This window comes from Pteropus alecto, unplaced genomic scaffold, assembly GCF_000325575.1.
Source record: "Pteropus alecto unplaced genomic scaffold, ASM32557v1 scaffold134, whole genome shotgun sequence".
In the NCBI taxonomy this organism is placed as follows: domain Eukaryota; kingdom Metazoa; phylum Chordata; class Mammalia; order Chiroptera; family Pteropodidae; genus Pteropus; species Pteropus alecto.
In genome coordinates, this window is record NW_006436283.1 from 669,798 (window position 1) to 679,995 (window position 10,198).

General features: G+C 65.8%; 2 protein-coding genes across 7 annotated transcripts in view; one reads left to right on the forward strand and one right to left on the reverse strand.

Moving 5' to 3' along the window:
• The window catches only part of DUS1L (dihydrouridine synthase 1 like), a 9,831-nt gene extending 4,320 nt beyond the window's left edge, over window positions 1-5,511 (forward strand). For 3 of the 5 annotated variants that reach the window (XM_025047084.1, XM_025047085.1, XM_025047086.1), the window contains exons 2-14: window positions 719-962; window positions 1,293-1,485; window positions 1,938-1,988; window positions 2,264-2,376; window positions 2,756-2,838; window positions 2,992-3,095; window positions 3,306-3,450; window positions 3,688-3,784; window positions 3,866-3,954; window positions 4,258-4,403; window positions 4,729-4,766; window positions 4,941-5,016; window positions 5,110-5,511. In XM_025047084.1, the coding sequence (XP_024902852.1) occupies window positions 719-962; window positions 1,293-1,485; window positions 1,938-1,988; window positions 2,264-2,376; window positions 2,756-2,838; window positions 2,992-3,095; window positions 3,306-3,450; window positions 3,688-3,784; window positions 3,866-3,954; window positions 4,258-4,403; window positions 4,729-4,766; window positions 4,941-5,016; window positions 5,110-5,249 (1,519 nt within the window). In that variant the 3' untranslated portion in view covers window positions 5,250-5,511. The remainder of the gene's footprint in view (window positions 1-718; window positions 963-1,292; window positions 1,486-1,937; window positions 1,989-2,263; window positions 2,377-2,755; window positions 2,839-2,991; window positions 3,096-3,305; window positions 3,451-3,687; window positions 3,785-3,865; window positions 3,955-4,257; window positions 4,404-4,728; window positions 4,767-4,940; window positions 5,017-5,109) is intronic. The other 2 variants (XM_015589732.2, XM_006912140.3) reach the window with 2 other exon arrangements.
• Window positions 5,512-5,770: 259 nt separating this feature from the next.
• GPS1 (G protein pathway suppressor 1) overlaps window positions 5,771-10,198 on the reverse strand; it is a 4,758-nt gene continuing 330 nt past the window's right edge. Inside the window, exons 2-14 of one of the 2 annotated variants that reach the window (XM_025047088.1) lie at window positions 9,686-9,778; window positions 8,950-9,131; window positions 8,405-8,569; window positions 8,200-8,335; window positions 8,030-8,107; window positions 7,832-7,889; window positions 7,362-7,447; window positions 7,093-7,183; window positions 6,886-6,995; window positions 6,733-6,813; window positions 6,511-6,648; window positions 6,292-6,426; window positions 5,771-6,219 (exon numbers count right to left, since the gene is read on the reverse strand). In XM_025047088.1, the coding sequence (XP_024902856.1) occupies window positions 6,145-6,219; window positions 6,292-6,426; window positions 6,511-6,648; window positions 6,733-6,813; window positions 6,886-6,995; window positions 7,093-7,183; window positions 7,362-7,447; window positions 7,832-7,889; window positions 8,030-8,107; window positions 8,200-8,335; window positions 8,405-8,569; window positions 8,950-9,131; window positions 9,686-9,778 (1,428 nt within the window). In that variant the 3' untranslated portion in view covers window positions 5,771-6,144. Of the gene's footprint in view, window positions 6,220-6,291; window positions 6,427-6,510; window positions 6,649-6,732; window positions 6,814-6,885; window positions 6,996-7,092; window positions 7,184-7,361; window positions 7,448-7,831; window positions 7,893-8,029; window positions 8,108-8,199; window positions 8,336-8,404; window positions 8,570-8,949; window positions 9,132-9,685; window positions 9,779-10,198 lie in introns of both variants that reach the window. The other variant, XM_025047087.1, reaches the window with a different exon arrangement.

Sequence of the window (10,198 nt, forward strand, 5' to 3'; positions counted from 1 at the left end):
TTGGCACTTAGGCGAGTTTTCCATGTCATTTCACAATTTGCGAACACGCAGCTGGGCACTTAGCTGAGCTATTGGGGTGAGGTCCCTACTCGACCGTCGCACAGCCGGCGCGGGACGTCCGACTGTCCGACGCGGCCTCTGCTGCCGGCCGGGGCCGCGCGGGTGGCGGAGGGCGCGTCCCTCCGGGCGGGCTGGCCTCGGTGGCGGCCGGCGGCAAAGAGAGCTGCTCCTCGCGCCTTGGCCGAGGGCTGAGAACCGCGTCGCCCAGGAAGGAGGTGGGCGGGCAGTGCCGGACCCTCGGTATCACGGCCTCCGGGCCGGCCAGGACCCTCCTGACGCCGGAGGAGGGTGGGCGGGGAGGCCAGGCCTGGTTGCACATTTCCAGTGATGTTGCCACAGGCTTGGCCTGTCTTGGAGGGTCCCTGGGCCTCGTATTTACGGCTTTTCGTGGTGGCCTGTGCGGCCAGGTGCCCACTAGGACACTGCTTTCTCGGTTTCGTTTACTCGACACCAGCCCTGCCAGGCAAACGGCTGGGTCAGGCCAATAAGCGACAGGTGAAGGCTCACAGATGTAGAGTGACTTGCCCAAGGTCTCCGCTACAAAGTGGCGGCACTGGGCTTCGGTTCTTGGCCCGCACCAGCCAACACCTTTAGTGTCGGCGCTTGTGACCGTGGGGTGGCACTGGAGTGGCATCTGAGCTTGACCCTCCCCCTGCAGCGTGGAGATGCCAAAGCTGGAGGGCTTCGAGTTCTGGAGCCGCACGCTGGGCGGCGCCCGGCACGTGGTGGCCCCCATGGTGGACCAGAGCGAACTGGCTTGGAGGCTGCTGAGCCGCCGCCACGGGGCCCAGCTCTGCTACACGCCCATGCTGCACGCCCAGGTCTTCGTGCGCGATGCCAACTACCGGAAGGAGAACCTGTACTGCGAGGTGTGCCCGGAGGACCGGCCCCTCATCGTGCAGGTGGGCGGGCACCTGGTCTTCAGCCCTTCCAGAAACAGCTTCTTGACTGGGAGCTGGGAGGGCCGTGGAAGCGGGAGGTGCACCTACAGCCCCAGAGAAGGGACCCTCCCCTGGGTGCTGGCTCACACCTGGCAGATGGACAGCTTGGGCCCCGGGGAAGAGCCAGCCACAGGCCCATGACAGAGCAACCAGGAGAGTCAGTGACAGCTTTCCGTCACAATAAAGAGACATCTGTGCCTCGTGATGGCAGGCCATGTCTTAGCTTAGTCGTTTTGCAAGTGTTTAGGACAGGATACATACAGCCAGCCTCTGGGACCACACCCCCACCAGGTCACAGGTGAATTCTTGTGGGGCCCAGCAGCCAAGGGACCAGGGCCTGGCTGGGGTTCATGGCAGCTGTCGCGGCTCTTCCAGTTCTGTGCCAACGACCCAGAAGTGTTCGTCCAGGCGGCTCTCCTAGCTCAGGATCACTGTGACGCCATCGATCTGAATTTGGGCTGCCCACAGATGATAGCCAAGCGAGGTGAGTCCAGGTCCGGTGCGTGTGCGGCAGCGGCTTCAGGCCAGGGAGAGGCTGCAGGTGGAGGGCCCTGAGCGAGGCCGAGGGGGTCCAGGGTTATGCCGGCTCTCGGAGGTCCCTCACTCCCTCGTGCCTGGGAAGTCGCTGGGCTCCCCCGGATAAACGGGTTTTGCTGGAAGGAGGTCGCGTCACATCCTTGCGTTGGCGCTAGTGGTCCCCACCCCCGCATGGGGCTCAGCCTTTCTCCCCCTCGAGCTCAGGCAGCCAGACAAATGGAGACGCCACATCTGACGCCGAGAACTGCTCGGTGACGGTCTCCGCGCCCCACCCACTAAATGCACCTCCTGAGGAGTCCGTGGGGGCCGGTGGTCGGGGAGGCCCCAGCCCGGGGCTCTGTCAATGATTGCGCAGCCCGCGCAGGAGGGGCTGCAGCAGACCGTGCGTGTCCTTCGCAGGTCACTATGGAGCCTTCCTACAGGAGGAGTGGGACCTGCTCCAGAGAATGAGTGAGTGGGCCACATGCCAGGTGTGGATGGCGGGGCAAAGGCGGGGACAGCGGCCGGCAGAGTCCTCCTAGTCATTGCGCTCACCCTGCTGTGGAAGGCAGCTGTGGAGTCACCTGTCCCGTGCTGCACATGCGGTGGGGACAGGCGCATCGCTCAGCGGCCATCGAATGGGGGCTGGCTGTGCGGGGCCTGTGCTCCCTTGGGGGCTTAGGGCGTGGTCTCCACAGCCCGTTGGGGGCAAACGCCCAGACTCTCAGAAGCCGCGTCTCCCCTAGTTCTGCTGGCCCACGAGAAACTCTCTGTCCCGGTCACATGCAAAATCCGTGTCTTCCCCGACATCGACAAAACCGTGAGGTATGCCCGGATGCTGGAGAAGGCTGGCTGCCAGGTGAGGGCCCTGTGCTGCCCCCCGCCCCTGTGTCCTTCAGGCCCTGAGCCCAGGGCGGCCATTGCCCTCGGGCAGACAGGAACCACGAGGACCTTGAGGCAAGGTCTGAGGAAGGCGGATGAGCCCTGTGCTCACTCTCAGAAGGGAGGCATGTATGGGCTGGGGCCAGGGATGCCTCGGCCACCTTCCCCCCACTAGCCCTGGGGGCAGCTTGGTGTCCGTCCTTCCCACTTAGCTTGTATAAACGCAGACCAGGGGACTAGGTCAGTGGGGCAGGACAGAGCCAGGCCGCGGGCATGGGAAGGTGATGCCCAGAAGCCAGAGGGAGAGGGTCCCCTGGGGTTGGTTTGGGGACCGAGCCAGTGCTGCTGTGTCCTAGCTGCTGACCGTGCACGGGCGCACCAAGGAGCAGAAGGGGCCGCTGTCCGGCCCTGCGTCCTGGGAGCACATCAAGGCCGTGCGGTGAGTGGACGGGCAGGAAACCCAGTGGGGACAGCCCTTTGGGCTGCAGTGGGGGAGAGGCGGCTGCTGAGATAGCGCCTGGGGGCCTGGGCGCCAGCCAGGGAGCAGGGGCCGTGCCCCACTCCTGAGTGTGCCCATGCTGCCCCCTCGCAGGAAAGCAGTGGCCATCCCCGTGTTTGCCAACGGGAACATCCAGTGCTTGCGGGACGTGGAGCGCTGCATCCAGGACACAGGGGTGCAGGGCGTCATGAGTGCGGGTGAGTGCGGGTGAGTGTGGGTGAGGCCGGGGGCAGGCGCTGGAGGGCCTGTCCATGCTGTGATACCTGAGCCCTCACTCAGGCCTGTCTGCCCGATGGGCCCGAACTCTCGGCCAGTGGCTAGCCTTGCCCTTGATGTGATGTGGTATAGGGGTGGGGTGTTCCTCTGGGGCATGAGTGTCCATAGCCTCGAGTCCCCTCCCCCTACAGAAGGCAACCTGCACAATCCCGCCCTGTTTGAGGGCCGCAGCCCCGCAGTGTGGGAACTGGCCGACGAGTACCTGGCCATCGTGCAGCGGCACCCCTGCCCCCTGTCCTACGTCCGGGCCCACCTCTTCAAGCTGTGGCACCACACGTGAGTTGCCCAACAAGGCAGATGCCGTCTGGTCTGAGGGGTACTGGGGGCTTTAAGAGGGAGCTCTCTGCAAACATTCACCGAAATAGTTTGCCACTCGTCAGGTCTGGGAGGGCTGGGGTGACCGGTGAGGTCAGGCTGGGAGCCAGGGCAGGAAGGAGGCGGTGCCCTCTGCCCGCGGCTCGGGGGTCAGCGGGGCGCTGGGCAGTGGGTGCCGTGATGGGGTGGCTGTCTCAGGCTGCAGGTGCACCAGCAGCTTCGAGAGGAGCTTGCCAAAGTGAAGACCCTGGAGGGCATCGCCGCGGTGAGCCAGGAGCTGAAACTTCGGTGTCAGGCATGTGCAGGGCTGGCCGTATGAGCCAGGGTGGAATGGGAGAGCTTGGCTGGTGACCAGGAGCCTTCTGGGCTTTTGCAGGAGGACATGTCCAGGCAGAAGGAGGGGGAGAAGCCTGCAGGCGGCTTGCCATTCTTCCACTGGATCTGCCAGCCCTACTTCCGGCCAGGGTGAGTTCCCACAGACACGGCCTGGGGGCCAGGGGGCACGGAGGGCAGGGGAGAGGCTGCCCACTAGCCCATCCCTCCAGGGGCCCAGCTGGTCTCCCCTGTCTGTGGACACTTAGGTTTTACATCTTTTCTTGCCTTTTCTCTCATCCCGGGTGGATTTGTCTTGGGGTGAAGAGGTCGACCCCCGGGCTCTGAGAGGCGAGGCCAGGCTGGCATCCGTGGCCACAGCCTTAGCTGAGGCTCAGGCCCTGGAACCACAGCTCCTAGGTGTCCCCAGCTCTGCCCACTGCCGTTCCCTTTCAGGCCCAAGGAGGGCAGTAGGGAGAACGGGGCTGCCCGCAGCAAGCGGGCCCTGGAGGAGGAGGAGGGCAGCGTGGACGTCCTGTCTAAGAACAAGCAGAAGAAGCAGCTGAGGAACCCCCATAAGACCTTCGACCCCTCGCTGAAACGTAAGCTGCTCCCGCTGCCGGCCCAGGGCAGGTGGCTCTCTGGGAAGGGTCCTGACCCTCCCACACCCCGAGGAGGCTGCCAGCAGCCCTGACAGCCGGAGGGGCCAGAGTGGGAGACGCGGCGGTGGGCGCAGAGCCTTTGAGCCATTGGGGTGGGAGGAGGGCCCCGACAGTGCCCCGTCCAGACAGCCTGCTGTGTGCGCCGCCGAGCTGCCTGGATTTGCTGGCCGCTGTGAGCGGGGACACCCACCAGGGGCTTCACGGAGGAGGCAGAAGCGGAAGGGGCCCCGTCTCCAGCTAGGATCTCCCTGTGCTCTTTTCCCAGCAAAATATGCAAAGTGCGACCAGTGTGGAAACCCAAAGGTGAGTCTGTTCTTCTGCCCAGGGCAGAGCTCAATTCCAGGGGGCGGCGGGCGGGGCTGGCCCCGGGCGCTGGGTCCGGCCTTAGGACAGCCCCTGGGAGTCTGGGGGAGGCCTTGGCCTGGGGTGCAGCCCCTGCTGTGCGCTGCACAGGCTCACGAGCTTTCCTGTGTCCAGGGCAACAGGTGCGTGTTCAACCTGTGCCGGGGCTGCTGCAAGAAGCAGGCTTCCCAGGAGACTGCGGACTGCCCAGGTGAGCGGCCTCACCGCCCTCGCCCCTCCCCCGGCCCCCACCAGCGGGGCCCCTCAGCCTCCTGAGCCCGTCCTTTCCCGCCGTCTCTGCCAGGTCACGGACTGCTTTTTAAAACCAAATTGGAGAAGTCTCTGGCCTGGAAGGGGGCCCAGCCTCGGCTTCCGGACCCTCAGCAGGCCGGGCCCAGGGAGCCCACTGGCTTCCCTGAGGTTGTGGGCAGTGCCTTGGCCTGAAGAGCGAGGGAGCCGGACACACTGCCCCTCCGGGCCCAGGACTGCTGCTGGAGAGTGAGTCCCTCGTAAGGAAACGCCTCGACTCAGGGAGTCCCCGCCACTTCATGCGGAAAGACGAGCTGACGGCCCGCCCCGACCCGCGCTGGGGCCCAGAGTGCTGCGCCAGCGAGCAGGCTCCCAGGCTGGACCTGCCCTGTCCTCGCAACTTGCGTGTGTCCGACCGCAACCGCGAACAATAAACCACGTCAAAGACGCATGCAGAGACCTCGACCCTGACCGCGAGCTGAGAGGGTGGTGTCTGGCCGGTGGAGACCAGCCCAAACCTGCCTCGATCCCGTTTTGGTCTGAGACCTCCTGAGAGGAGAGGCCGCCTCGCAGAGGGACAGCTAGGGCCGACTCCCTCCCCTGTGTCCCTGCCTGGCCACTTGAATGTGAGGGAGGGTGAGCCAGGGGACCAAGACCAAGCCCTGCCCCAAAGCCTGCCCCAGGGAGCCGGCACTCAGAAGGAGCAGTGCAAGGGATGTGTCTCAGGCTGCCCTTTAATGGACTAAGATTCACAACCGGTCTGCGACCCTAAGTAATACAGGAACGGGGAGGCGGGGGGGCCGTGCTGGCGGGCAGGTGGGGCCCTGGGTGCCACTGGGGTGAGCCCTGTTGGCCTCTCTTTGCAGGAAGGGCAAGGGGCAGCTCACCATCCTGGGCCCACAGCAGGGGGCCGGCAGGGAAGTGGGGCGCGTGGAAGCCCGGGCAGGGGGGCGAGGGCTGGCACCCAGTGGCAAGGCCCCTCCGAGTGGGCCACAGGTGGCACCTCTGGAAGCGCCTCGAGCAGGCGGGCCCAGGGGTCAGGTCCAGGGTCGGGCAGGGCATGCAGAACGTCTTGAGGCCGGCGGTGCCCTTACATGTTGGTGCTCATTCGGGACTGGCTGTTGGCAGGCGTCAGCTCCCCCTGGCTCCCCTCCCGGGGCGGGGACTGCGGTGGAGACACAGCCGTCAGCTGCGGGTGCGCATGCGCCTGCCCGCCCCCCGCGCCGCCACTGCCCACCTTGACGTGGATCTGGTTGCGCAGCACGGCCGCCCGCAGGATCATGGCCTTGGCGCGTCGCTGGAACTCCTTGCCCATGAGCAGGGACTTCTCGAAGGTGGTGCTGCGCTGGTCCACGTCCCGGGCATACAGGATCTGCGGGGGAGGGGGGGGCTGGTCAGCGGGGCACTGTGGGGCACGGCCCTCCTGGCGGCCCCACCCTGGCCAGAGCCTGGCCACCTTGCTGTGGGAGTCGATCCGGGCGTTGATGAGCCCCTCCAGGATGAGCTGCGTCAGCTCGTCCTCCAGTGCCGCCACCGTGGTGTTGAAGGCCGTGGCCATCTTGCGCATGTCAGCTGACACGTAGGGGCTGAAATACTGCAGGGCAGAGGGGAGTCAGCTGCCCGTGGCCTGCAGATGCAGCTGCGGTGCCCTGCCTGGGCCTGGTGGCCCCACACTGACCTGGATGAGAGCACGGTTGCGGATCTGGGTGTACAGGGTCCTGACGTGCGGGGCCAGGTACATGTCCAAGAGCAGGTTGTCCTGAGGGGAGAGCAGATCAGGGCCGCACCCCAGGCCCGGTGCCCCCCACCCTCTAGCCGGACTGGCCCGCACCTTCATCTCGTCCAGCATCTTCAGGCACGAGGCATACTTGGACTCATAGAACTTGAAGATGATGTCCCGGACCTGCGGCTCCAGCTCCAAGAACAACTTGAAGGAGCTGCAGGCACCAGATTCCTCAGAGCTGCTCTGCTGCCCACCCACGCCCTGACGGGCCTGGCACCCACTGGCACCCACTGGCACCCACTGGCACTCATCAGCTGGAGATAACGTTGCGCTGTAGCTCCTGCCGGTCAAAGGTGGCCAAGGCGCACAGGCCGCCATAGACAGCCACGTTGCTGGGGGACAGCAGCTGAGGGACAGAAGGGACGGAGTCCCAATACCTGGCTCACCACAGCCAGGCCAGAGAGGAAGCCCCCTGCTGTGTCAGTCCCCGCCCCGCCCACTTAGCCCTGGGGACCCCATTGGGACCCCTCAACGAAGAGCCCTCCCTTGCTCCCCACTCCAGCAAGGGCACTCGCGCCCCTCACCTCGGGGAAGTCGCAGTGATCGAAGGAGGCGAGCAAGAAACACTTGGCCGCCTGCTTGTACTTGCGTGCGGCCAGCTCGGCCAGCCCTGCGGGAGGTGGGGGTGAGGCCAGGGGGACTGTCCGACCGCCCCAGGCCTCCTGCCCCACGTGTTCCTCAGCCTCGGACAGAAATTCTGGCTACTGAGGTGAGGGACAAGAGTGACAACCGACAGGGTGCCCTCCAGACAGGCGCCCAGGACGGCCACATGGAGCTGCTGTTACTGCTGCGGGGACTGCGGACAGCAGTTGCCAGAGGCCACGGCCCTGCTCCTAACCCCAGGGCCAGGCAGGCGGCAGCTCCCGCAGGGGCTGTGGGGCTCGAGGGTCGGACCCGCCTGTAAGGACTCAGCGGTGTAGCCCACACGGCCGCGCAGAGTGCAAGCAGACCGGGGTCAGGTGTGTGCTCTCCCACCCCAGACCCGGGTCCTCACCTGCAGCACACTTGAGCTTGGTGAGGATGGCCTGGGTCTGGCTGTCCCGCTCCCCACGCTGCTGCAGGGGAAGATGGTGCATGTGAGCAACCAGCGCCCCACAGCCTCGCTGATTCCCCTGCCCGGAACCCCAGCCCAGCCCGAGGAGGATGAGGTGCACCAGGCCAGCAGTGGTCAGGGCTCCTGGGGGCGCGTTACCTCGGCGATCTCCGGGGTGGACTCGGCCTTGCTGACATAGCTGAGCACGTGAGACCAGTTTTGCAAGTAGACGCTGACCTGACGGGCAGCAGCAGGGGCCGACTCAGCCTGCGGTGCCCCCGGCTCAGGGCATGCTGCCCCGCACCCCCAGCCACCCACCACAGGGCCACCTTGATGACGTTGAGGCACATGTTGATGACGTGCTTGGCGCTGGTACAGTAGTCCCGGGCCCGGGAGTAGCACTTGAGGGCATTGCTGAGGTCCCCGCAGTCGAGGTAGTGATCACCCAGGTCGTCGTGGCCGCGCCTGCGGACAGGGCCGTGAGCCCAGACTGGCACGCACCCCCGCACCCCGGTCCCCGCCCGGCGCGCATACCTGATGCTCTCTTTAATGGAGTTGCCCTTGTAGTTCTTGAGGTCGGTGTCCAGCTTCTCCAGCTTCAGCAGGGCCTTCTTCCGCGTGGCCTCCACCCAGGCTGTGTCCAGCGGCGGGGGCTCCACGCCACTCTCAGGGATGGCGTCCGGCGCGTTCTGCAGCTCCCTGCAGGAGGACCCAGTTGGGTGGGCTCTGGGGGAGCCTGCGGAACAGCCCAATGGGGAAAGGGCGCCGCACGCAGCCAAAGAGAAGCAAGTTACCGTGTGCGTGAGCTCTGCTCGGCGTCAGGATGAGCACACGCGTGCAGAGAAGCTGGGACCACCCAGAGCCTGACCTCTCCCCACTGGAGAGGGGGTACCCGGCTCATGTACCCCCTGGCTGGCTTTTCAATAAGGCACCACCAGGCCAGCAGCAGGTCACCGTGCCGAGGGAGCACTGCTATAAGTGCCCGCACAGGGCCAGGGCCAGGTGCTAGAGCGCAGGCAGGAAGGGCCCCTGCCCGGGCTGGACCCAATGGGGACACGCCGTACCCGGCCCTGCCTCACCTGGTGGCCTCCGAGAGCTTCCGGTGTATGTCCTCATACACGTCCACGTTGAAGGTCCTCTGCACGAAGGACAGGGCCATCTTCAGGGCCTCCACCCGCAGCGGGGGGCAGTGGTCAGCGATGAACTGCAGGCGCTCGATGCGCATCAGACCGCTGTAGCTGGCGGCGTACTGCTCCAGGTCCTGGGGGGGACACTGTGCAAGGCGGGACCCCAGACCCCAGCCCCAGCTCCAGCTAGGAAGTTGGGAGCAGTTTCTGGGAAGCCCTGGCCCCTGATGGGAATGAATGGGCATGTGGGCACCAGAGAGGCCACAATGGCAGCCAGTACAGGCCTCTGGGTGGCGCTACACCCAGGAGGAGGGGTGCGAATGGCCAGGGCCCGGTGGGCACGGCTGGTGACTGCGCCACCAGGCTGGTGGGCAAGGACACTGCTTCATAATCTGAGTCCCGAGGAAGACCTAGCCTGACCGGAAGGCAACCTGCAGGGCCCCCAGCACACGGGCCCTTCTTGGTTGGGAGGAGTGGGGTGCAGGGTCCCCAGCTGTGCTAACAACCATCACATATGGGTGATTAGAAACCCTATAGGTTTCTGGGCGAAAGACGACCAGAGTGGATGACACCCAAGCCCCACCCCCTAGGCCCCAGAGGGCCCTCCCTACAGGCTCCTACCAGAGTGGGGTTCTCCACCAGCCCAAGCCCCACCCCCTAGGCCCCAGAGGGCCCTACAGGCTCCTACCAGAGTGGGGTTCTCCACCACATAGTTGACATCAGGTGCATTCTGTGGGTCCTCCTGGGGGTCCACATCGATCTGCATGGGCTCCACCGCCCCCTGCAACGTGGGTGGGCATCCTATCACGTGGGGCCCAGGACCGCCCAGGGAGGGCGAGAGACCCTCACTGTGCCCCCAGCTCAGCTCGGCCCGCCATCTCCCAGGCGGCATCCTGTGCCCCTGCAATGGCAGTAGGAGCCCCTCCCCACTCCCGCCGTCTCCAGCACCTCGAGACTAGCGGCTGTCGGGTAGAAACCCGTGGCCGGATTCTAATCGCCCGTCTCCGGAGCGGGAACACACTCAATGGAGGACGGCTACCCAGGGACTCCCGAGGGTCCCTAACACGTTCCCAGCCACCGTCCTGACGCAGCTTCCTCCGAGCCATAGGGAAGAAACGGACGCGACCTCAACCCGGGAACGTCCCGAGCAACCGGAGCAGCAGTGCCGGCGAGTCCCGCCGCGGGGCCTGGCGCCTGCTGT